The 24476-nt window shown below is 42.5% G+C and overlaps 1 protein-coding gene across 2 annotated transcripts in view; it reads left to right on the top strand.

Annotated features, from left to right (window-relative positions):
* The window catches only part of RLF (RLF zinc finger), a 45671-nt gene extending 23287 nt beyond the window's left edge, over positions 1-22384 (top strand). For both annotated transcript variants that reach the window (XM_054086498.1, XM_054086499.1), the window contains 4 exons: positions 7218-7420; positions 10152-10288; positions 15013-15154; positions 17093-22384. In XM_054086498.1, coding sequence (XP_053942473.1) covers positions 7218-7420; positions 10152-10288; positions 15013-15154; positions 17093-21820 — 5210 coding nt within the window. In that variant the 3' untranslated portion in view covers positions 21821-22384. The remainder of the gene's footprint in view (positions 1-7217; positions 7421-10151; positions 10289-15012; positions 15155-17092) is intronic.
* The last annotated feature ends 2092 nt before the right edge of the window (positions 22385-24476 follow it).

Raw genomic sequence — 24476 nt, 5'->3', positions numbered from 1 at the left:
AGATCTTGAATCAGAAAATATTGAGAGGAGAGGAAAAGAAGATTTTAGTGTCATTATAATATCTTTTAAGCTCTCTTAATCACTGACATTTTTTCATGTCTTTTAGTGATATTATCACGTACTTGCAGGTAGTAACTGTTCCATTAACAGGACACGAGCACAGGTTACCTCTGCACTAACTTAAAAATTATACAGAGGGGAGGAAGAGCTTAGAATGTTTTCTTACAAGGGATTTTAGTTCAAGCTTTCTTGCGTAGCAGAATCCATCTCTCTGAGTTGGTCAGCCTCTTTCTGAGTTGTGTTAAGTTCATAATTTTTAATAAATAAAGGAGAAACACATTAAGGTTATTGGAGAGGATATGATGTTTCCCAGTGCTAGAAAGAGTTAAGAAAAAACAACCAGCCGTGGGTGGGCTGCAGTCTTTGCAAGCCTAGGCCTCCAGTGCAGGAACATTGTAATTCCAAAGAGCTGTTAATCTCCTCTCCAACAGTGTCTTGAGGAGAGTTGCAGTCTGCACTAACGCCCTGTCTCCAAGTCTTTCATTTACAGTGGTTTTAGACTGTGCAGTTATATGGTTGCTGCTCTTAGTGTATTTCTACTCAAAAGGACTTGTATATCAAAACTGTCTGTGCTGCTGCAAACCTTCAGCCCTTGAGTGATCCTTCAGATGTGCAGCAGTGAGGGCTAGCAGCGAGTCGAATTTGCAGGCTCCCTGTGGCCGTGGCAAGCCAAGAGCTGTTCTGGACAACTGGTGTGAATTCCAGTGGGAGTGATTTCCTCGTTTGTATCTGTTTGGACTCCATTAGAGCTTAATCTGCTTCTTACATGTGTGGGTGGTTTTATCAGTGGCTGCTACTGCTCTTCACTCATGCAGGAGGACCTTGACATGTTTCAGAATACGTCTTGGCTCGAGCAGTAGTAGGAGAGAACCAGTTTGTTCAGTCCTTTGGCTTTTAATTCAGATTGGAGTTTCTGCTGACAAACTGACTGACACATCTGACCATGCTGAATTGGGCGGAATGTAGATTCCATTTCTGAGGTCACTTGGCAACCTTGAAACTATCGATACCTTCATGTTGTTTATGTAGCACACGTTTGTCTGTTCAGCGAGATATGAGCACGTGGCCAGGCGAGCGGTCCTCACTAGTCTTTCCTTCATGGGATGCAAGCAGAAGCAACAGGACATTCATTGGAACTCTTCTGGAGATTTTGTAACTGCACCAGTGCATTCTCATGCTGTGTGGAGTAGTTCAGGCATGCTCAAGCAGCCAGAATGTGACTCTGGAATCCCTTGTTAGACCAGTCTGTCAAAGGAACGCTTCTCAAGTAAAGCATAAAGTAGAGTTAGACGTTTTACATAAAGGGCAGTTCTAAGAAGCCAAATATCTGCATAAAATGTTGCTTGTTGCCGAGTGTCTTGCTTTTGTGGCAGTCTTGGAAACCTTGGTTTGATTTCATTTTTTGCTTGCTTTCAGGATATCAAAAAGCAGATAAACTGAGAAAACTGTCATCTTTCTGGCCTTTTGACAGGCAACGTAGCTGCTTAGCCATGTAAAAAAGACTCTTCCATGAGCTTTCCAAGCTCTCTGAATGTGCCATCTTAGCACCCAAACAAGATGTTCCAAGTATTGGTCGAGTGCTTTCAACTGACGGTGCAGGGAACAGTGAGTAGTAGGAAAGGCTGTCTGCTATGCATCAGCAATGCGTAGAGAGATGATGAGAACACCACGTGAGAGTGCTCTCCTGTTCCTGCTGCTCTGCTTTGCAGCAAAGACTGTGGAAGTGGTGGACCAAAGTAGTAGCGTTATTGGTAATGGTAAGAGAGAGAGTGGGGATATTTAGTAGTTACAAATACTATAAGATAACACTTCAGAAGTTAAATAATTCTTTGCTCTTACATTACGGAAGATGGACAGTTTGTATTTGTTTGGTTTTGGTCTTGGTCTTGTCTGCTTCTGGGAGACGGAGACCTTGTTGTACAGGTACTGAAGTCTTGCAGGAGAGAACTCCTCTTGGGGAAGAGCGGTTGGAGAGCTGCCTGGAGGAGAAGGACCTGGAGGTATTGATTGATAGTTGGCTGACTATGAGCCAGCAGTGGCCCAGGTGGCCAAGGCATCCTGGCCTGTATCAGGGTTAGCGTGGCCAGCAGGAGTTGGGAAGTGATTCTTCTGCTGTACTCGGTGCTGGTGAGCTGCACTTCAAATCCTGTGTTCGCTTTTGGGCTCCTCACTACAAGAAGAATGTTGAGATGCTGGAGCGCATCCAGAGAAGGGCAACAAAGCTGGTGAAGGGTTTAGAGCACAAGCCTTACGAGGAGCGGATGAGGGAGCTGGAGTTGTTTTATCTGGAGAAAAGGAGGCTGATGGGAGACCTCATTACTGTCAACAGAAAGGAGGTTGTAGCGAGGTGGGTGCTGGTCTCTTCTCCCTGGTAGCCAGTGACAGGACAAGGGGAAAAGGCCTCAAGATGCACCAGGGGAGATCTAGATTGGATATCAGGAGGAATTTCTTTACCGAAAGGCTTGTCAAGCCTTGGAGCAAGCTGCCCAGGGTGGTGGTTGGGTCACTATCCCTGGAAGTGTTTAAAAGACGAGTAGATGTCACACCTGGGGACATGGTCTGGTGCTGGACTTAATGATCTTAAAGGTCTTTTCCAACTGAAACCATTCTGTGATCCTGTAAGGCTAGGAAAGATGACATGGGACTTGGGGATTCAGTCTACTGTAATTCTTACCAGAATCAATAGCATTTCAAAGAAATCAAGATAATGCATATCACGAGTAACAGTGAGTCATAAATCTCTAAGATGTTACAGGAAGAGAGAAGCAGATTGAGGACAGACATCAAGTAGACTCTCTTCACAACAGGCAAGATAAGTGTGCCACATTTGTATACCCTACATTGTGCAAGGCAAAATGAAAACTTAATCATATCCTGCTCTCTGTGCCAACGAATTATGGTATGGAAAAACCTTTTGACTGCTGAATTGTGCTGCTGATGTAACTGGTTTATCTTCTTGACATCATCAGACAAGTATAATTCACTGACTACAGAAGTTATGGCTGAAATTACAGTTTCATGGATCAGTTGGTATCATACCGTGTATGTTATGATTAGTAAAATCTTGTCAGTTGTGGTTTACTTCCATTTCTTTGTTCAGTACCTTCTTTTCTCTGCACCAGGAAGTCAGATGCTGCTGTAATATTGTTTTTCTTACAGAAAGTCTGTCTGTTGGTAGTGTAGTTATGTTTTTGGATTTGCGCAGGACATGGTTGGGTCTGGGATTAAGCAACTGTTGTTGGATTAATTTAATCCTTTTTTAGCTTCAGAATTGTATCAAGTCAAGTGCTTCCAGCTGTAGTAGGAGAGCACAAGTCATTGATTAGTTGCTAGGTTTGTTTTCCTTCTTATGAAGGTTAGAGTGAGCTCGTTGCTGCATGTAGTAGATGAAGACCAAAGTCTCGGTATGTCTCTGTTGACATGAGTTGATTTCTAGGAAAGCTGGGAGAACTCTCTACCACACTGTTATTATAAAATATCCAGTCCTCTGTGTCATTTGTTCATGCTTAACATACTTTACTACCCCTAAGTGTATTATTGTCATATTCCAGGGTATTTTCAGTGGAAATGCTGACCTGAGATGCAGTTTCTCTTGAACATTTCTCATAGTGACAGCAGTCTTTTCATACTTTAGTGCCATCCATGTTCATTCAAAGGCTATATTCACTCTATTGTGGTATAACTTAAATTCCTTTTGCACTGCAAGTGTTTTGGGTGAGAAGGGAATCTCTTATCCCAGTGTTTTCATCCTGGGGTAAGACAGCCCTTTAGACGCGTGCAAAATTTCAAGCTGCACTGACCCTTTACTCTAAAGGGCTTGGAGGGAGGAAGGTTTGCAAGGTGTCTTTGCTTGGATTTTCACAGGAAGCTGGTTTAGTCCTGAGGTGCTTGGTAGAACACTGGGAGAGAACAGACAAGAGCTGGATGTCTTGGAAGAGAAGGAATAAGAAAATCATGGACTTCTTTGGAAAGAACAGATTTAGAATTAAGTACAAAATTAGGTTCTCTGAGGGGAAAACAACTGTTCTGATGTCATCTGAGATGCCGGATGTGTTACCTGGCATGAAAATAGCCAGTCTTGCACACCAAGTCAAGACATTGACTTTGCTAGAGTTGCACAAGTCTGGGTGCTCAGTGGGTTCCCACAGATGGTGGGCACCTGTCACAGGAGCCTCTGCACTCAATTTATTACAAACATTATGAGTGGTTGCATTGTACAAGTCCTCTGCTGTGCATGCTCAGTGAGCAGGGGGCTGTTTCTGGGGGCAGGTGTCTTATGTTTCTCTGCCAAACTGACAGTCTTGATAGGAGACCTTATTTAATCTGTCCTTCTCTGGCAGATTATAGGCGCTTTGATCTTTTACTTAGCACGAGTTCTGCTATTTCATTTAACATTAACAAATGTTAGTCTGTTCTGATTTCTTACCCAGATGTTTAGAACAGTGCACTCTTTGCAACACTGTGCAATGGGTAGCGAAACGAGTGTGCGTTCCCATTTCAGGGAGAGGGAGGCTGCTGCAGGCTGGCTGCTGGAAAAGAAGAGACATTTCAGAGGAAAACCAGTTGCTAAGATAGAAAGAAATCCCTAGTCAGATATCCCACTTTTGCTCCTACCGTCATCACTTACCTCTGTGTGACAGAGGAACTCTGTCCCTTGCCTCCTTCACAGAGTTCTGTACATGCTGATGTGGAGGAGTCACCGTGGGGCACTGACCTTCCCCCTGGGGAGCAGAGGGTGTGCGTGCTTGTGAGCCACTTCCAAGGACTGCAGCAAATTGAGACCCTCTGGCCATGTCAGCAGCCAGTCTGTGTCCTGTGCTAGCAAGTTTTTTGCATCTGTGCTTAAAGACAGAAGTGTGACCGGTAGCCTGGCACTCAGAACCTGTCTGGCTGGCTGCAGAAACTTGCAAAGCACATCTGTCCTGCCTGGCTGGCTCTGCTGGGTCAGTGAAAATTGCATCTGAGCAACACTGAATGTGTCTGACTGTAATGAGAAACAAGAGGAATCAGAGATATTATTGGAGCAGGTAAACAGAGTATCATTTTTTCCTAGTATTTCTTTTATTCTTCTCATGGACCTGAAAAATATTTAATTATTCTGTGAGCCAGGAGCTGCAGAAAATAGGCACTGTGGGGCTGCTTGGAGTGCTGGTGGGCGCAGAAAACCATTACTGGCACCTGTGAACAGTGCTTCACTGGAATAGGGGGCTGTTCTGATCCTGAGTGAGCAAGCCTTCTTAGAGTTCTTCCTTAACAGCAGTCTCTTACTGTGGCAGTGGTCTCTCCTACATCAGAGAGGAGTGGGATTGAAGCCTTGGGAGTTTCCCTTAGTAAATCTTCAAGCAGTGTCATGTGCAGATGTGATTTTAAAGAAAGGAGGCTCATTTCCTAGGAGCCAGAGATCATCTTGCAGACTGTCTCTTCAGTCGGCTTTGTTTACCTTCTATACTATTAAAGTCACTTTAATGCGATGTGTCAGCGTCAGCTCTGTTAAAAGCTTACTGCTTAGAGGTTTTTGCTGTGAAAAATGGAACCTATTACCATGGACTTGAATTCTCAAATGGCCTCTGGGCCACCAGGCAACTTCCTTCAGAGTGCTGGTAAGTGTCGCTGCAAGGACCTGGTATGTAATTGGCCCTAAAATGAGTTTTCTGTTTAGGTGCATCGTGTAAGCCTTTTGCCCCGCCAGTGTAGTCTCTGTAGAACATATTCTTTTTCTGTTTGGAAAATAATTTTAAGTGCGGAAAGCATGAGAATTTTTCTCTCTTTCAGAAACTGATTTACTCTTGGTTTCTTAGCTGCCCATCTTGCCTACTAAAAAGATACTAACGTAGTGAAAATATTTGTATGCAATGGCTCTTCCAGTACATTGTTATTCTAAAGCAAATGGGTTTTTTTGACTAATGCAGAGTCTCTTGTAGGCTGTACAGGTAGCCGATTGACCACAGCTGCTGCAGAGCGCTAGTTCTAATCTGTGTTTTCATCAGAATGTCTGAGGCGCTTCCATAATTTCTTCTACAAAATGACAGTTTGTTCCTTGCTTGATGTGTAAGAATGTATTGGCCCCTCTTTCTTAATTCTCAAGGGGTTTTTGAAGTCTCAAGTCTTTTTGTCGTTGTTATATGTTAGACTGGAGATAGCACCATTAGGTGTCTTGAAGCGTATGGTGTTGTCAGGTGAGAGGGGCTGAGCTCATCACAGTCTGCGAGGCAGGCAGCAGAGGGGAAGTGGCTGACCTCCTCTCTCTGGTGACCGGTCACAGGACATGAGGAACCATCAGGGGAAGTTCAGATTGGACATTAGGAAAAGGTTTGTCACTGGGATGGTAGTTACTGGAACAGGCTCCCCCAGGAGGTGATTACAGCACCAAACCTGTCAGAGTTCAGGGAGCAGCTGGATGATGCTTTCAGTCCTATGGTTTGGTTTTAGGTAGCCCTGCATGGAGCAGGGAGTTGGACTCTATGATCCTTATGGGTCCCTTCCAATTTGAGATACTCTATGATAAATAGCTAGGAAGAGACTCAAACTAAATCTGTGAGGTTTTTAATCAGATTAAGTAAACTTTGTGAGCTACTTACACAAATAATCTGAAGTTATATTTTTACTCCTGAATTAGTTCGCCAACTCTCATAATGATCTAGATCTTGGTTGATTTAGAGTGTAAGCCTAGCATGTCATAATCACGATTCTTCCAGGGTTCCACAGACATTTTCAGCAACTTGTTTTTGTGTATTTTGGCATTATGTGGGTTTTAACAACTTGGGTGGAAAAATCTCTAGTAGAAAAGTGTGTTATGCTTTGTTTGAAATACTTTTGATTCTTTGGAATATGAAGCTACAGTTAAATGCTGAAGATTCTGAATCTCGGCTAAATTCCTAGTATCTTTTTCAAATACTATATGGTCTGTTCAGTGCCTGTTAGCCCCTGCTGTGGCACAATTCCTCATTGCCCTGAGGGATGCTGTCTGTTGGCAGGGGGCTGTTTTCTGTAGCCCAGCATTCTCTCCCTCCACTGTTGGTGGGAATTGCTGTTGCTTTTTGTCATACCTGGAGTTTCCTGAGCAATCTGACCACACTTGTACAAGTTTGTAATAAAATAATTGTAGTTCAGTGTTGGCTGTAAGTGGGTGTTCTCAAAGGCTTTTTTTCTTTTCCTAGCTAATAAATTGATTACACGAGAAGGGCCTTCGTTTCTGCAGATGCGAATAAAGCATTTGATGAAGTCCAACTGCATCCCACAAGCTACGCTCTTATCAAAACTGTGCGCAGATTCTCCAGAAATTGCAAATGTTTCATCTTTTCGCCAAGCCTACATCACATGTGTGTGTTCTATGCTGCCTAATGAAGACTCCATTAAGGAGGTTAGTAACCCATATCCCCTTTTTAATGTATATTTATCAAGCATTTTAGAATTTATTTCTGCCGTACTAGGAACTGAAGCTGAAGAGTGAAACTGTTGAAGCAGAGTTCCCAAAGGGAAACACTCTTATCACAGACTGCTGTAGGGAAGACCATCTGTACTGACTGGTGGTGAAGATAAAGTGCCTGTTGTGTGCCTGCATTCGAGTTTAGATGTGTTTGAATGCTTAAAATAAGGCTTGTGTCTTCAGTTCCCCTTCTAAGTAAAAATGTAATTGGAAAGCTGTCTCTTCTGACTCAGCCAGCAGTATGAGAGCAATCACTTCTCCTCTTCTAAGCCAGTAAAGAGAAATTAAAAAACAAAAAAAAACAAACCTCACAAAGCAAAACAAACTCCTTCAGAGCTGTTGCTCCAGAACCCTGAATTCGTTTTTAGGAGTCAGTCTTTCTCCAGGAGCTGTCAGAGTAATAATTGGGTCAACTCATTGCAATCATAACAGCCTCTGTTGCCTCTTGATCTCAAGTATCCGTTATTTTATCAGTCTTGCTGTTCTTGTGAGAGTTGTGTGGGTTTGGGGGAGTTGGAAATCTGAGCCTTGACCATTTTGGGTGAGCCTCTGTGAAACTGGACGAAGCTTCGCGTGTTAAAAAAAAACAGCTCTGATCTCTGCATTACCTGAGCATGCGGCAGACTTGTTTGGAGTGTTCTTGTTATACAGGTAAACTGTTTTAAAAGCTTTCCTTTTCAACAGCCTTCTTTTGGAAAATAACTATTTGGGTAGGTATCTCCTCAGATAGTCTCTTCAGTTGGAGCTGTGTTCTCCTCCGTTTGCAGTGCTGTAGGAGCAGCGAATGCATTAGCAGCTCCCGCAGACACATCCTGTGTGCTAGAGAATTTTGGGATAGATGGGTGACTGCAGTTCTTTGGTTGAACTGGCTACGACTGACAAATGGCACAGAAGCCACATTAAATTGGGTTCAGTTTTTAATATAATTTAAGAGCTGTGAAGTGTCGTTGTGTCCGTTTTACCCAGCTACTCACAAGTCTTTAGTTGCCAGTCAAGTATGAAAGCTAGAATGCAGGCTGATGAATTGAATCAAATTATGGTAATCACTGAATTCAACCCTTTTATGGGAAAGTGAAGCCACCAAGCATCAAAGCAGTGTCTTAAACCAGTATGGATTATTGAATTGACTGGAGGTGTAGCCAACAACGGGTGAACTGTAATAAAATAAACAAGGGTTAGATGAATTAAGTTCAGAGTAAACAATCAAAGACAAGAGTTTCCTAATTTACTTTATAAAGTGTGCCGATGGAAATGGTAATCTTTGAAGGAATAGAAATAACTGAGTGGAGAGAGGCTGGAATACTGAGGGAACACTGGAGTTTTCAGCTGTCAGACATAGCCAACTCGACTTCCCCCCTAGGTTGAAAGCCTGTTTGTGCCTGTAAGTACTGAGGGTAGATGAAAGGCATCAGAAAGGCACTGCCAGCAAAGGGTGGTGGAGGGTGGTGGTGCGCAGCAGTATCCTCTTTCACGTGGTGGTTTGTATGGGCCTGCTTTCCATTTTCCCCAGCCTGATGGAGGAGGCACTTGATTTGCAGATACTGTGAGTGCTTATTATATCTACCATGCAACGAACGATGGTGTCTGCCCCCATAGTTAGCAAAGCATCGCCACTTAAATCAGTTCTTGAAGTTTCTCTCTTGCAAGAGGTGTCAGTGACAAAGGCCCTGACCAAAATAATCTGTTACGCTTTACTTTTTCAAATGCAAAAAGGACACAAACTGCCAGCACTTGCAGCTTGTGAATTCTCTCAAAACATCTGCTGTAAAAGTTCAGTTGTGGGCTCAGTTTGAACACCAAAAGTCAGTGAGCCCTAGAAAATGTTGACGCTGCTCAGTGAACTTCAGTGTCAAGCTGTAGGGGAAACCAGGATGATGTACCTGCTCCTGCTCTTGCTGCTGAATGAGAGGGCTGTGAAAATCAGTTTGGTATAATTTTAACTTTCCTTTGTTTTTTCTAGATGATTACTTTTAATGATTAACAAGAGTTTTGAATTGTTTATGGTAGCAACAGCTGTTTAAAGTAGACGTTAATTGAGTGCAGCCTGTCCTGTGAAATAAATAGATCCAGTGGATAAGATATATTAAAAATAGTGTTGTCTTAGTAGTAAAAGTGCTTCAGAATTCATGTTTGTGGTCTAAAATACTTGGCTTATAGCCAAGCTAATGCTCTGGTTTTGATGCACAGAGAGGTAATAACTTTAAGTAGGCTTTCCAGAACTTCCATGGTAAGTTCTGAGCACTTCCATTTTTAACATCATGCTTCAGGGTGTGATTGTTCAGAATCAGTGCTTGAGGACAAAGAGGGCATGAACCTGGCTTTGTCACAGCTCTTGACCTTTTTGGACCTCTGTTTTAATTCTCAGAAGGAAAAACGGGATGTCTGCAAGTGGAGGAGAGAAGGAATAGGAAGTTTTAGATAGACTGTTGCCTGTATGTAAGTGTTTTGCTAAGCTATACAAAAAGAAAGATAGTCTCAAAGAAGAGTAATACGGAGAAGGGATCAGAACTGACATCAATGAACTTCTTTTGCTATTCCATAGCTGAAAGATGTGGTATGAACTCTGGGTATTTAAAGCACACATAGCATTTATGAGACCATTTCTTTTGTAAACATGCTGAGAATCCAAGTGCGTTTTCTTTTAATTTTCTGTTTTTTCTTTAAGATTGCAAAAGTGGATTGCAAAGAAGTGCTGGACATCATATGTAATCTGGAATCAGAGGGACAAGAAAACACTGCATTTATTCTTTGTACAACATACCTTACACATCAGCTTCAAACAGCAAATGTGTATTGCTCCTGGTAAGTAAGAAGCATTACTGCTCCTCCAAATGGTTTCTCACTGGCTTCAGTGCAAGAGAATTGAGCTAATGTAGCACAAAAGTATGCAGCAAAGGCGGCTTTAACTTTAACTTGAGAAGTACATCACATTGAAGTACTTTCTAAGTAACTTGTGACAAAATAAATAAGGATTCCTCTCGCTGCAGTAATAGAGCAGACAGAAAAAAGTATTGTTTAAATCCTTTAAACGTGAAGCAGCACTCTTATTTATTGGCTTTAACAGCAATGCTGCAACAATGTAGTAGCTTTGTAAGTAGTGCTGGATCGGGCTGCCTGGGTCGATACTAAACACCTGAGCTTTGTGATTCCACAGAGCATGTTGTAATTCAGCTCTTCCCTCTGGAATACTGAGACCCATGAGAGTCTGATGCCTTTTTCCCCCCTTCTTCCATAGAGGTGTAAGCAGTAGGAACGTGCAGAGGCAGTGCCCATTGGCTGCCTGGGCCACACCCTGAGATTCTTTTGATATTTTTGTCATTCCTGTAACTCTAGGAGCTGCAGTAGTAGATCTTGGCCAAACTGTGACTATAAAACTTCTCTGCCCTCTTACCTGGCTGGCGAGACAAAACTTTTTGCATCTGCAGTGGTGGAACTGGTAGAGCTAAAGCAGGGAAGCTGTTTTCTGCCCCTTACAACATGAGTCTGTAGTTCTGCTTTCAAGACATGACTAAATCTGTAGTTTTCTCTTGTGTAAGCGCTGATCTGGATAAAACTACATTGCCAGACATTTCAAGTACATCTTGGGAGTTTGGACTCGGTCAGCTGTGGCAGCGTTAATTTACTGACTTTTAAAGCCATTAATAAAAGATTTCACTTCAGTGTCAGCAGGATGGTTGATGTTTAGTGTGGTCCAATCATCAGTACAAAAAGGCCAGAAATATTATGCATTGCTTCTGTTTCAGGGAAGAAATGTTGTTTTGAGCAGAAGTGTAGCTTATAGACAGAAATAACTTACGGAAGACTCAAGGAGAGGAGAGTCCACCACACTTGAATGTCTTAGAGGACTCTTTTTCACTACTGAAATGTGTCATTAGAGGTTAGATTAGAGCCATGTCCAAAGAGATTCCAGGCCAGAGTCCATATCATAATCCCTTTTTAAAGGAAAAAACAAAACAAGAAACAACACCAAAACTTCAACAGCAATGAACATTCTTTCAGGATGAACAAAAGGATTTGCTGCTGTCCAAAGAGACTAGTTAAGCAGCTCTAAAAGCCATATCTGTACAGCGTTAATGAACAAAATTGGTCTTCATGCATAGCTGAGAGTTTTAAATCAGCCTTCAGTGATGTCGTGTTTATTGGTACGGAATAACATCTCTTTTTTGTGACAACTGTGGGTAGATGTTTGCCTGCGGTACAAAGTCTGAACTGAAAGTAGAATTTGAATGAAACTTTCAGGTCCCACTATCTAACCCTACATTTTTCTCCTGCCCACTCAATCAGGAGAGAAGAGTTAGAGCGGTAGATTTCTTATCTCTGTGCCAGTCTGGCCCATCGTGGGTCCTGCATCAGTCTACACAGAACATGGTGCAGCTGTAACATATGTAGGTGTTTCCACATCAGCTTTAAAAGTGTCTGGCCTAGGTGATGTGCAGTGAAGGCTTGAAGATTCAAATGTTAGCACAGTCTAACAACAGAAGTACGTTTCTACTCTCAGAAGACTATAGCAGGTGTATGTCACTCGCACTGAAGTCCTGTCATCGTCTACACGGCTGTTAGTGGTTGTCCAAACAAAAGGTGTTGGTTCATACTATGCTGCTGTGTACACGTATGCTACAGTTGCCCCCTCTGCTGCTGTTTGGACAAACTTCTCAAGTTCCAGGTGGCTTCTCTTGGGGAGACGAGAGGAGAATGAAGTCTTCTGTCTAGCACTAAAAGTATTTAGGTGTACAAATTCAAATGCCAGTCCTTTAGGCAGCACTCCTTGTATGACAATTGCATACAACCAATGCAGTCTGTACCCACTGAAGATCAAAGCCCTCGGGATGCTGGAGCCCAGATTGAAGACATTCACCTTCTGATGGACTCCTTTCTTGTGAATCTGGTGCAATACTTCTTGACCATCAGGTTACTTTCTCGCTTTGGAGTCTATACCATTAAGTCTATTTAAAAAGTAACGTTGCTTGGAAATAAGTTTGCCCTGCTGGTCTAATGGTGAACTGCTCTTTCATAGAGTGGCCTTTTTTCTTGACTTCCACCTTCTTTTTGGCAGCTACAGATCTAGTGATTATTTAGCCACAAAGCAGACTAGTTCAAGAGGTTGATATGACATAAAATTATTAGTGTGGAGGGTTACTTTTGTCAGATCAGCCAGCTTAACTAATGGAGCATAAGATTGCGCATTGCAGATGTGAATATTGTGGCTCAAAAAAACAAGGAGACGTCTGCTCCATACGACCTATGTTGATCACCAAAATCATTGCACAGCTGATTTGAAATCGATGCCTAGGAACAGAGATAAGGTAACGCTGCTTTCTCTGCATTAGTAGACTGAGCTCAGTCAAAAGTGTGATAAATGTCAGAGCTGCCTGGAAGGACGAGAAACGTTAAGATGGACTCACTGCAATGTGCATTTATGATCCTAATCCTACAGCTAAAACTCATGTGGAGCGATCATATGGTAGAGGTTGCTTGCTGGCTGTTATATGGGCCCAAATACAGCATAAATACACACTTAAAATACTTAGTTGAATTGAATACCTGAACTGAGACCCCCTCCTTTCTGTGATCCAGCTGCTGCTTTTAAGGGCAGCAATTGCTCGATTCACTTCAAAAAAGATCCAGTCTGGGTCAAAAGGACAGGATTGTAGTTGAAAGGTCATTTTACTCCGTGATGCTTGATCAGTCTTCTGATGATTTGAACTCTACTTGCACCTTTTTCTTTCAATGTCATTAATGCCTTTTGGATTTTAATTGTTAGTAATAAAATGTAACTTGTTGGTGCGTGTGTTTAATCATAAGCCTGCACAGTGGTGTTTCAGGTCAATAAATGATTTTAAGCTTTAAGCTATTTTCATAGTGTATCTCTGGTGCATCATGTAATTTGCAGGTCAGCTTCCTTTGTGCTCTTATGGGTTCGATTCAACAGGCAAGCCCTGGCATTGGTGCTGGAAATGTTCCACTTGTCCATAGGATCCTTAAATAAAATTGTCTGGATCACATCTGTCTTCATTTTGAGAGTAGCAGTGCATCGATGAAATGTTTTCTTCTATCCCTGACTGGCTTTTAGCAGACACTAAAGCAGGCGGTGTTGTCCAGTGCAATCCTGTCCAGTGCAAAACTTGTTGCCAGCCTCCCACTCCCACTGTTCTGCTCTAGATCTTGCTTTGTGCAGCATCAGAGTGAACCAGCACGAATGATTCTATGATTGGAAATATTCTAGTTTAGGGAAAGGAAAAGACCCACTGATGGCTGCTAGAAATAGGTGAAAGTGCGGATGCCTTTGAGAGACTGGATGGGTGTCACCTGTGTGGAGGAAGATGGAGCTTTGGTGCCATACTCTTGCTTGAGCTAATCCTGACAGTTCGCTGCTGCAAAAAAGCGGGAGATGAGTTGTTGCTATGTTGTGATGGTGGCTGCACGAGCCTGCCTCCTCTCTTGTTCTGACCCTGGACCCACATAACCTATAGTGAGCACATCCATCTAACCCAGCCACAACTCTGTGTAGCATTCTACAGGTGAAGGCTCAGTCAGTTTACTGTGTGCTGGGACAAGTACCAGGTGTGCAACACTGGTGTTTTGAGAAGCTGCCAGGTGTTTAATCTATTCAGCTCTAATATCACTCTCAGTCTAGAAAGGGAAAATCTCTTTCCCCTCTTCACTGCTTTATCATCTCCCTGATGGTACAGTGCTGGCTCTCCAACCCAACACAAACCTCTTATTGTTATGCTTGCATATTTGTAGAGCTTAAGCTACTTCATCAGCTGAGCTCAGCTCCTCCTGTAGCAAAGGGAAGTTTGCTGTACTGAAGGAACGGAAGAAAGACTTTTTAAATGATCTAAATGCTCCTGTTGCTCTGCTGCTTTTGTTTGTGGCACTAATGGTGATGGCAAAGTGATAGGTTGCATCATTTAGAGGGTGTGTTGCCTGGTAATAATGAATTACCTAACAGAACAGCTCTGTGCATAAATGATACGAGTAGCAAAGGACGTAACTGCTCATGGACATAAGACAAAGCCCTCAGCTCACGTGCGCCAGCTGTCACACTTCACAAAGTGTGCTGTGTTCAAGGTACCTTTTACAGCACTGAGTGGCAGTGACATCCCTTTGAATACTGGTGTTGGCATCGAAGCCGCATTCCTGGCAGGAGAGCAGTGACTACTTCACACTAAGATTCATCTTACCTATCTTAAATTTCTGTGTGAAAAGAAAAGCTCTGCAAGCGTGAGCGTTTGCCTAGAAGGGAAATCTGTGCAGCTATATATGCCCACATTAAGTGAGATGAATCCTGTTGCCAGTGTCCTTCTCCATTAAATAACAGGTGGTGTACTCTGGTGTTTCTTTAGGAGTAAAGCACAGTACCAGTGCCCTGAGCGTCTGTTGGAGAGGGAGACCTGATGGAAGTGTTTGCTGCTTTTTAGTAATGGTTAAATTGTTGTGGCATCAACTCTGAACTAAGAGATGTAGACTGGACGCCGTGGGTACATCTGCGTTGTTCTTAACGTTCTGCTTTTGACTCTTTGCAGGGAACTGACGCTTTTCTGGAGCAAACTGCAGAGAAGAATAGATCCTTCTTTAGATTCCTTTCTGGAGAGATGTCGTCAGTTTGGCATCATTGCCAAGACACTACAGCATTTATTTTTCTTGATAAGAGTCATACAATCTGAAGTAAGTAAGCTGCAATCCAGAGTGTTTGGATGCAGCCTGAACTGTTCGCATGAATTTGTTGTTTTCTTAATTCTACGGAACTGATAGGAAATACAGCTTATTTCATTACTCATACTTTCTAATTATGTACTAAACAGCTTACTAATCAAATTTTCTGTCAAATGCCTGCCATTGCAGTTTTGTGTCAACTTGACACATTAAACTGATTGGCAGTCAATGTGGAATGGTTTGTTTGTTACTCTGAAGCTACAGTAGGACAGGATTTTGCGAACAAAGCTCTTTTGATCTGATGCCTGTTCAGAAGTGAGGCACAGCAACAATTTCCTGCAGCATCTCTGAAGAGATGGAGACTTGGCTGAAATGTCTCATATTTTTATATTCTGAGAAAATTCCGTTTCCTCAAAATATGTGATATAGTCACATCTGGACTTGTACCTTCTATTATGTTGCAGAAAGGTTCAAGAGATGCTTAACAGCAGTTTTTATGAACTTGTGATCTCTGTTTGAGGAGTGATGGAAAGACTTCAACGATCCATCTACCCAGGAGGCAAATATCATCTGCTTTTCATAAGCAGAGCAGAAAGGACAGCTACAGTCAATCTGAGTAGTGGCTCAATAGGGTGTTTCTGCCTTTCTTTGATGGTCCCTCTGACTCTTGGAATGGGTTAGAGTGAAATTTCCTCTACGGTGTGAAAGCAGATTTGTGGAGGGCAGTTGTGAATGAATCAAGCACACTTTAATGGAGGAAAAATTAGCTGCTGATAGTAATAGGATTTGAACTCTTTTAGTAACAGTATTACATGGATCATGAACCTTTTATTAGATACAGGATTTTCCTTTAGGAACATCACTACTGCCAAAAGTTTTCAGTTCTTTCTTCCTGAAAAACAGCATAGTTTTGCACGTGTAGAGCAGAATTTGCCACTTGAGCTTCTGTTTTAGGAATGTTTCAATTTACAGTACCCTCCTAGATTTGCTCATCTTTTTGCATTCTTCTATGGACAGGAGTTAATTCAGTGTTAAGGCCTGAAATAAATCATGGATTCAGTTAAACAGCTCTCCAGCTTCAGGTTTGTTTGCCTGGATGGGAGTCTTTCACTGACTAGAATTGATCTTGTGAACCAAATTGTGTTTTGGTAGGAAAAGAGCAAGTATCAGTCCTGTTCAGAGGCACGGTAGAGATTGGAAAAGTTACAGGATTGTCCTTTTGATACGTCATAAAGGGAGTCCAGCAGTCTAATTTGGCAAAGATTAATTCTGGTAGTGATTGCAGAGAGGTGTTTGCTCCTCGTTTCTGTTAAGGTTGGCCTAATTCTACTTTTAAAATGTGTGCTTCGTGTATAAAACAAAACATGTTGTTAACTGTATACCAGTTCTTCCTGCGTTTCCTGCTAAACAGTATTAAAATGTCTTCTCCAGGGAAATTTATTTTTAATTGCTGTCTAGCAAATTAACACTGTTATTGGATTCAAGAAGTATTGCCTGACTTCCAGTGGGCGGTGTGAAGGGGGTGTATGAGCTTGTGGATTCTTGTAACTTGTCCTTAGTTCTTTTGGATCTTTACCATCCCAGCTGGTGTGGATGTGGTTGCGTTGGCCACGTGGCCTCTCTCACTATTCATGAACGTTTTCAGTGTTCCTTCTCTTTACTAATACGGACTAAATAGTTACTTCACACGTTCAGGTTCTTTGTGCTGAAAAGTATGCGTTTGAAACAAGGTAACTTTCCATTTTGTCACGTAAAACTTGGAATATGTTGGGTTTTTTTAAATCAGCATGGGGATAATATTTCTAGGTCTTCCCGATGGGTAGTGCCTAAAGTTGCATGGACTCCTCAGGAAGTGTTTGGAAATGAAATGTCAGTTATCTTCATCAGGAGTAATTGCTGTACTGCTGATGCTGTTGAAGGTCATGTTGTTTTTGTTCTTTGTTTGTACAGGCAGAAGAAGCGGGACTTGCTGTGTCTGTTTTGTTATGCGTGAGAGCCCTTCAGATCAGATCTAACGGAAGCGACGAAATGAAAACATCAGTATGTAAAACAATTGCATGCCTGTTACCAGAAGACCTAGAAGTTAGAAGAGCCTGTCAGCTCACAGAATTTTTACTTGAGCCAACTTTGAGTGGATTTAATGTTTTGGAAGAACTCTATATGCAGCCAGATCAAAAATTTGATGAAGAAAATGCACCGGTTCCAAATTCACTCCGTTGTGAGCTGCTGTTAGCTTTAAAAGCATATTGGCCATTTGATCCTGAATTTTGGGACTGGAAGACTTTAAAGCGACATTGCCTTAAACTGTTAGGGAAAGCAGCTTCTGATTCTGAGGATGATGCAAGTTGTAATATGTCACTCAATGAAACCGATATGTTAGAAACTTTCTTTAGTGACTATGATGAAACAAAAGAACATAAATATTATGATGGAAAAGACACAATGAACCACCCTAAAGAAAAAGCAAGAGTAAAAAAACCAATTGGTTCTTCAGAAAGATACCAGAGATGGCTTCAATACAAATTTTTTTGTGTGCTCTGCAAAAGGGAGTGTATAGAGGCTCGAATACTGCATCATTCCAAGATGCATATGGAAGATGGGGTTTATACTTGTCCAGTGTGTACAAAAAAGTTCAAGAGAAAGGAATTCTTTGTACCACATGTAATGGAACATGTTAAAATGCCACCTAGTAGAACACACAGACCTAAAAAGAAAATAATACTGAAAAAAGAGAGATCACCACAAAAGACAACAGCTTCCAGCAGCCCACCCACAGTGTTTCAGGAAAAGCCACATCAGCCACAGCTGCCTGAAAACTTTGAAAATGATGCCCAAGAATACGTCACATTTAGCCAACTGGAAAATTGCCAGCTACAAGACAGAGACATCTATCCATGTCCCGGAACAGATTGTTCTAGAGTATTTAAGCAGTTCAAATACTTAAGTGTACATCTGAAAGCTGAACATCAAAACAATGATGAGAACGCAAAACACTACTTGGATATGAAAAACAGGAGAGAGAAGTGTGCGTTCTGTCGCCGACACTTCATGACATCCTTTCATTTACGGGAGCACGAACGCGTGCACTGTGGACCTCAACCATACATGTGTGTGTCGATGGATTGCTATGCTCGATTTGGGTCAGTTAACGAACTTCTCAATCACAAACAAACACATGATGATCTTCGTTATAAGTGTGAGCTAAATGGCTGTAATATTGTTTTCAGTGACTTAGGGCAACTTTACCATCACGAGGCACAGCACTTCCGAGATGCATCGTACACCTGCAACTTCTTTGGTTGCAAAAAGTTTTATTATTCAAAAACTGAATTTCAGAATCACCTTGCAGGGCATAACAGTGAGGTGTCCAATGGGGAAGGGAAGCAAGCACTAAAAATTGAAGAGTCAGTTTCAAAAGACAAATGTAGTTATCTTCCAGAGTCTCAGCTGCTTGAACAATCTGAAAATCCCAGTCTGAGTAATAACTTGGATCCCTCAGGCTCTGAGGAAATTCCACACATTAAAGAAGAAGCTCTCTCTGACAGTGAAGATTTGGACAGTGAGAGTAATTGCAGTCTTCATTGTGGAGACCACAGCGCAGATCCTGCAGTAAACAAAGGCCGCGTGTCTCCTCTACTGATTGAAAGAATGGCTCACAGTCGGTCAGTTCCAGGTTTTCTCGTGTCGCAGGAGGGAGTTTTCCATCCAGCAGATGTGAAACAAGAGTGTTCCAATGTGGCAGTTAGCTTTGAGGATAAAAAGCTCTCCTGCAATTTTGAAAGCTGCTGTTCCACACACAAAAATTCCAGAAGTATGCAAAAACACCTTCGCAGGGCCCATCCATATCACTTTAAAGGTAAAAAAAGTATGGAGATGAAAACTACAGACTTTCTTGATTTGTTGACTGATGGGCAGGACAGTAAATCCCCTGCAGACAGTGCAGAGTTAGGTCATAACTCAGATACCAATGCTGACTCTCCAGAAAGCCTGTATTGTCCTATAGATGCTCGAGGCAGTGGTGGCCTGAAGGAAGAAACTTGTCCTTCTTCCCCAGAAACATCTTATTATGACAGTTCTAAAGAATCAAATATTGAAGATAACATGTTGGAACTGATGCTAGGCTTGAAACATCTAAGCTTAAAAAATTCAAACATTCAGAATTCTTCAAGACACAAGCCTTTTCTGGGCTCTTTACAGTCCTATTCGTCTAGGGATGCCAAGTGCCCTGAGTCAGGAGATGAAACTACCTCAAAATTTCAGCTTCAAGAGCAACAAGATAATTTACCCAGCCAGTACCTTACGCAGCTGGCAGCTAAACCATTTTTCTGTGAATGTCAAGGATGTACCTGTGAGTTTGTGACCAGGGAAGCTCTTTTAATGCATTATGTTAAAAAACATAACTATTCAAAGGAAATGGTTCTGCAGTTAAATATGTTCCAGCATCGGTACTCGCCGTTTAAGTGTCATATTTGCCAAAGATCATTTACAAGAAAAACACACCTTAGAATTCACTATAGAAACAAACATCAAATCGGCTGCGAGAGGGCAGCTCAGAAGGGATGTTCTAATGATCATGTGGGTTTATGTACAGATGACATGCACAAAAATAGCGCTGTTCCAACCCCAGTGTGTGCAGCCAATGTTGAGTTCATTGAACATTCGGACCGCTCTGGTCAGCGGTGTCGTCCTAAAAAGGAAGACTGTAGTTCTGAGACAGATTTGGAGTCCAGTGAAGAGACAGACAACAATGTAACAAGAAAAACATCTAACATGGCTTCTCTGGACAGTCATAGGGAAGAACTGGAAGCAAGACAGGGAAGAGGAAGCAAAAGAACAGTTGCTAAAGGAAACTTATGTTATATATTACATAAGTACCACAAACCATTTCATTGTATACATAAAAGCTGCAACTCGGCATTTACCAACCAAAAAGGGTTGATTCGTCATTACAGAACTGTTCACCAGTACAACAAGGAACAGCTCTGCTTGGAAAAAGACAAAACAAGAACAAAAAGGGAACTTGTCAGATGTAAAAAAATATATGCATGCACATACAAAGACTGTGGTAAACGGTTTTTATGTTCTAAAGCTCTTGCTAAGCATCGTAGTGATTTCCACAATGAACCCATAGAGGATCAAAAACTGCTTGCTGAAGCTGAATCTGTAAGATTTGCTTGTAACCAAGCCCACTGCCCTGCTGTATTTTGTACCTTTAATAAGCTGAAACGGCACCTCATTGAAGAACATGCCAATGCAGAAAAATTAAACAAAGATTTTGAAATCCATTGTGACCTTAATGGCTGTAATAGAATTTTCACAAATTACAGTCACTACTCTCAGCACGTGTATTTCCGACATAGTGAATATTACGATAGTCTCTTTGGGAATCAGAATGAAGAGGAAGACGATGAAGATAAAAACAAAAATGAGCAAAGTTATTCGAAAGACGGTTTTGATGTAAGCAAGCAGAATGGGAAGCAGTTAAAAGAAAAATCTAAAAGAATTAGCAGAAGTAGAGAAAAGCATTTAATTAGTTTCAAAACAAAAGAGGAAGCCCTACAGATGTGCAAAGAGAAATCTAACCAGACTCAGTACCCTTGTATGGTGCAGGGTTGTTTGTCTGTTGTCAAACTGGAGAGCAGTATAGTGAGGCACTATAAACGCACACACCAGATGACCAATATGTACATAGAGCAAAGGCTGCAGAAACTTGTTGTATGTGTTAAATGTGGCATAATGACTGAAAAACAATCCTGCTCCGAATCAGCTGTAGACTCGGAGAAAAAAGGTGTCAGTGTTAAAGAGGAAAAGTCAGCTAATCCTGAGGGTGTGCAAGAAGGTGAAAAATCTGTGCCAAATACTGACTGCGAGCCTCAGGAGGTAAGCAATGAAGACCAAAAAAGATGTTCCTCAAGTAGTGTGAGTTTTGATGCGAGTGCCTTTGTGTATTCAGGCACTTTAAAATACAACCATAGTTCAAAGAACACCAGTTCGGAAGAGCATGACATCAGGGAAACGGTTACGTGTAAAACTGAAGATTTTTCTGAAAATAGTGAGCAGCAGAACAGCTCTTGCCTCCCCAGTATGCAGTTAGAGTTGCCCCGAGAGAGAGACCCAGAGGGGTATCAGCACGGTGGGGTTAATAAAAATGCAAAAAGAAATGTACTTTGTGCTACAAAAGACAAATTTCAGAAGCCTCCAGTGCCCAAACCATTTGATTTAAAGACATATAAACCAATGGGATTTGAGTCTTCGTTTTTAAAGTTTATTCAGGAAAGTGAGGGAAAAGATGACGATGATGATGATTTTGATGAGGTAGTGGAATGGGAGCGTCCTGAGCACCTGCCGGTAGACAAAACCTTGCAAAAAGAGGAAGACAGTCAAAGGGATGCCCCCGTAAACAACTTTGTAAATGACAAAAATGTAATCATGCCCGAAAATAATCACGGGCAGCTGACAGAAATCCAGCCCTTGTTGGCAGAATCATCATCTGCCCCTTCTTTAGAAAATTTGAGGGAAATCTTGGACAAGGCACTAACGGACTGTGGAGACCTTGCCTTAAAACAGCTCCATTACTTAAGACCAGTAGTTGTTCTTGAAAGATCCAAGTTTTCCACACCGCTCATAGACTTATTTCCATCAAAAAAGGCAGATGAGCTTTGTGTAGGAAGTACATAGGTAGTTTTGCTTAGAGCAGATTGCCTCCACTACTGCTGATACGGGGAGAACTTCAAATTAGAACAGTAATTGTTACAGTACACACTGTTTAGGTTAGTTTAGACTGTTTAATTCCATGAATGTATAATATCTGTCAAAAGTATTGGCCAAGTTAATTTAGCTCCCCATTTTTTTCAATGGACTATGCTGATTTTGGTGCTATTTAACACATCAGAATACTGGGGGCTTCCTCTTGGAGAGTAAATGTGCATGATTGTATATGGAACAAATTCTAGGGTACCAGGGTTTGGGGGGCAATGGAGTTATTACTTGACTTGAATGTGCACCTGAGGGTGCTTTGTGTAACATATTGTACACTACAGCATCTTATATTTTTTGAGTTATGAGTTTCAATAAATTACAGTTTTTCACCCATTTGTTTACTGTACAGTAAATCTTTAATGTGGTTTTCTTGTAATTGAATTTGGGACCATTCTGAGTTCATTGGATAATGTTGCTAAAGATTTATGCATTTGTAGATAATTTATCAGACTGATGAAACTGAATAGATATGGAAAAGTAAAGTATTACGTTTTATTTTATAATATTCTCTGTGCTTTTTTCAGACTTCAAAGAAAGCCATTTCTGCCTGGATTTGGTTATAATACAGTTCTCCAGATTGATTTTTAGGCAGCCACTTTCATTCTTGCACTCAGCCAGCATTCGTGGTGTGTTTTAAACCACATTTCCCAAAGTTTTCTCGAGTTCCTTTCTACTGCTACGGATCACAATATAGAATCTCAAATGCCCGAACAAAACCCAAGCCCTCAATGAGGAAGAAGCTGTGATGGCTGCTTGTCCACCAGCATCCTCACCTGGGAAACACCACTTAGAGGGGAAACAGATTCTGGGCATCGGGGTGTATCCAAAAGTACAGCAAGAAATGAGACACAGAAGAACAAGAAATGGATCTTAAAATATTATAGTACTCTGGGGAATGTTTCAGCTGGGTTTTATTCATTATCCAAAATGTTAACCAGGGAACCCAAAATGTGCACTGACACTTTCATGTGACACAACTCTCTTGGAAGTGTGGGAATGCTCTTCAAACCCGTAGGTTGTACCACATTCTCAGAAGCATCTTCTTTAAAGGGAAAGGTAACTAATACTTTCTCGTCTCTAAGTGCTTTCTGGGAAGGATGGCAGATATAAGCGGACGCAGACAAGGATTGCTGAGTAGCAGCAGCAGATAGCAAAGACCAGTGAAAATCTTGCTAATGTTATCAATTGGAGCCAGCTGAAAAAGTATTTGGGAGAGGTGGAGTTGGGGATAGGGCAGGATTTCAGATGCCGTGCATAGTAAACAACGTGGCACGAAAAAGATATTTTAACTCCATAGCATCTGAAATTGAGACAACGGTGAAATGGATGAAGTTGGGCATCAATTTCAGCATGAGATGTGCTTGCATCAGAATAATACCCTGAAAACACCGAGCGGAAAAAGGGATTCCAGATTTATAGTTAGAGGAAGAGCAGAAGTAGGCAAAGATGTAAATGTAGAGCTAGTGTGCACCGCTCCATGCTGAGCACAGGCTGCTCCGTGGCAGTGCTGGCATGAGTATTACCATGGGGTAACCATTGCAAAGTGCCACAGACGGTGGGATGAGTTCTCTCTGGAGCCTTGTGCACATCTTCCTTCAGAAGGAGGATGCTGTGTCACGTTCCCAGGAGACGTACGCTGTGCTCCAGACCCTGAGCTTGGCTGTCTCTGGGGCTGTAAGGACACTGCTTTTCCCCAGGCTGTTCCAAGGTTGTAGCAGGTCGCCTGCTGTATCTTTGGGAGCATGAGAAAACCTGATTAACTTGATTATTAATGTTAATTAACCTTCAGGCCCGGAAGTGCAATCCCAACTATGGTTTCCGTCGATGGTCTGATGGATTTGGAGCTGATTGCAGAAAGGAGCAAGGCACCCTCTTTCTGGAGTTCACTCGCCAGGTCTGTGAGAATGGGCTCCCCATGCTCATGGAATTGCTTAGATTGGAATAGACCTTTGGAGATCCTCCGCTCTACCCTCACCCCTACGCGCTGCTCAAGCAGAAGCGATGAGCGCAGGTTGCCCAGGGCATGTCCAGATGGCCTCTGAGTATCTCCAAAGACGGAGACTTCATCATCCCTGCGGACAGCCCACCCCCCTTGGACCCCTCTCATCGTGTTTAGATGGCATTTCATGTTTTTAATGTGTGCCATTCGCATCCTGTCCTGTCACGGGGCACTGCCGCCAGGCCTGGCTCCTTCGTCCTCGTTCTCTCACGTTACGCATTTACACGCTTTGGTGAGGGCCCCTTAAGCCCTACTCCAGGCTGAACCCCTGCGCTCTGTCAGCCTTTCCACGGACGAAAGGGGCTCCACCCCCTTTGTCGTCTTCATGGACTCGGCCGAGTAGCTCCGTGTCTCTTGTACTGGGGAGACCCCGCCCACTCCCCGGCCTCGTTCACTGCGGCCCCGCCCACCCCTTGGTCTCGCGCTCTGCGGCCCCGCCCACTCCTCGGCCTCGCGTTCTGCGGCCCCGCCCCCTCCTCGGCCTTGCGCTCTGCGGCCCCGCCCCCTCCTCGGCCTTGCGCTCTGCGGCCCCGCCGCCTCCTCGGCTTCGCGTTCTACGGCCCCGCCCCCTCCTCG

Source organism: Cuculus canorus, chromosome 22 (genome assembly GCF_017976375.1).
Source record: "Cuculus canorus isolate bCucCan1 chromosome 22, bCucCan1.pri, whole genome shotgun sequence".
In the NCBI taxonomy this organism is placed as follows: Eukaryota; Metazoa; Chordata; class Aves; order Cuculiformes; family Cuculidae; genus Cuculus; species Cuculus canorus.
The sequence above is the reverse complement of the archived record's forward strand: the minus strand, read 5'-3'. Positions and strand labels throughout refer to the sequence as shown.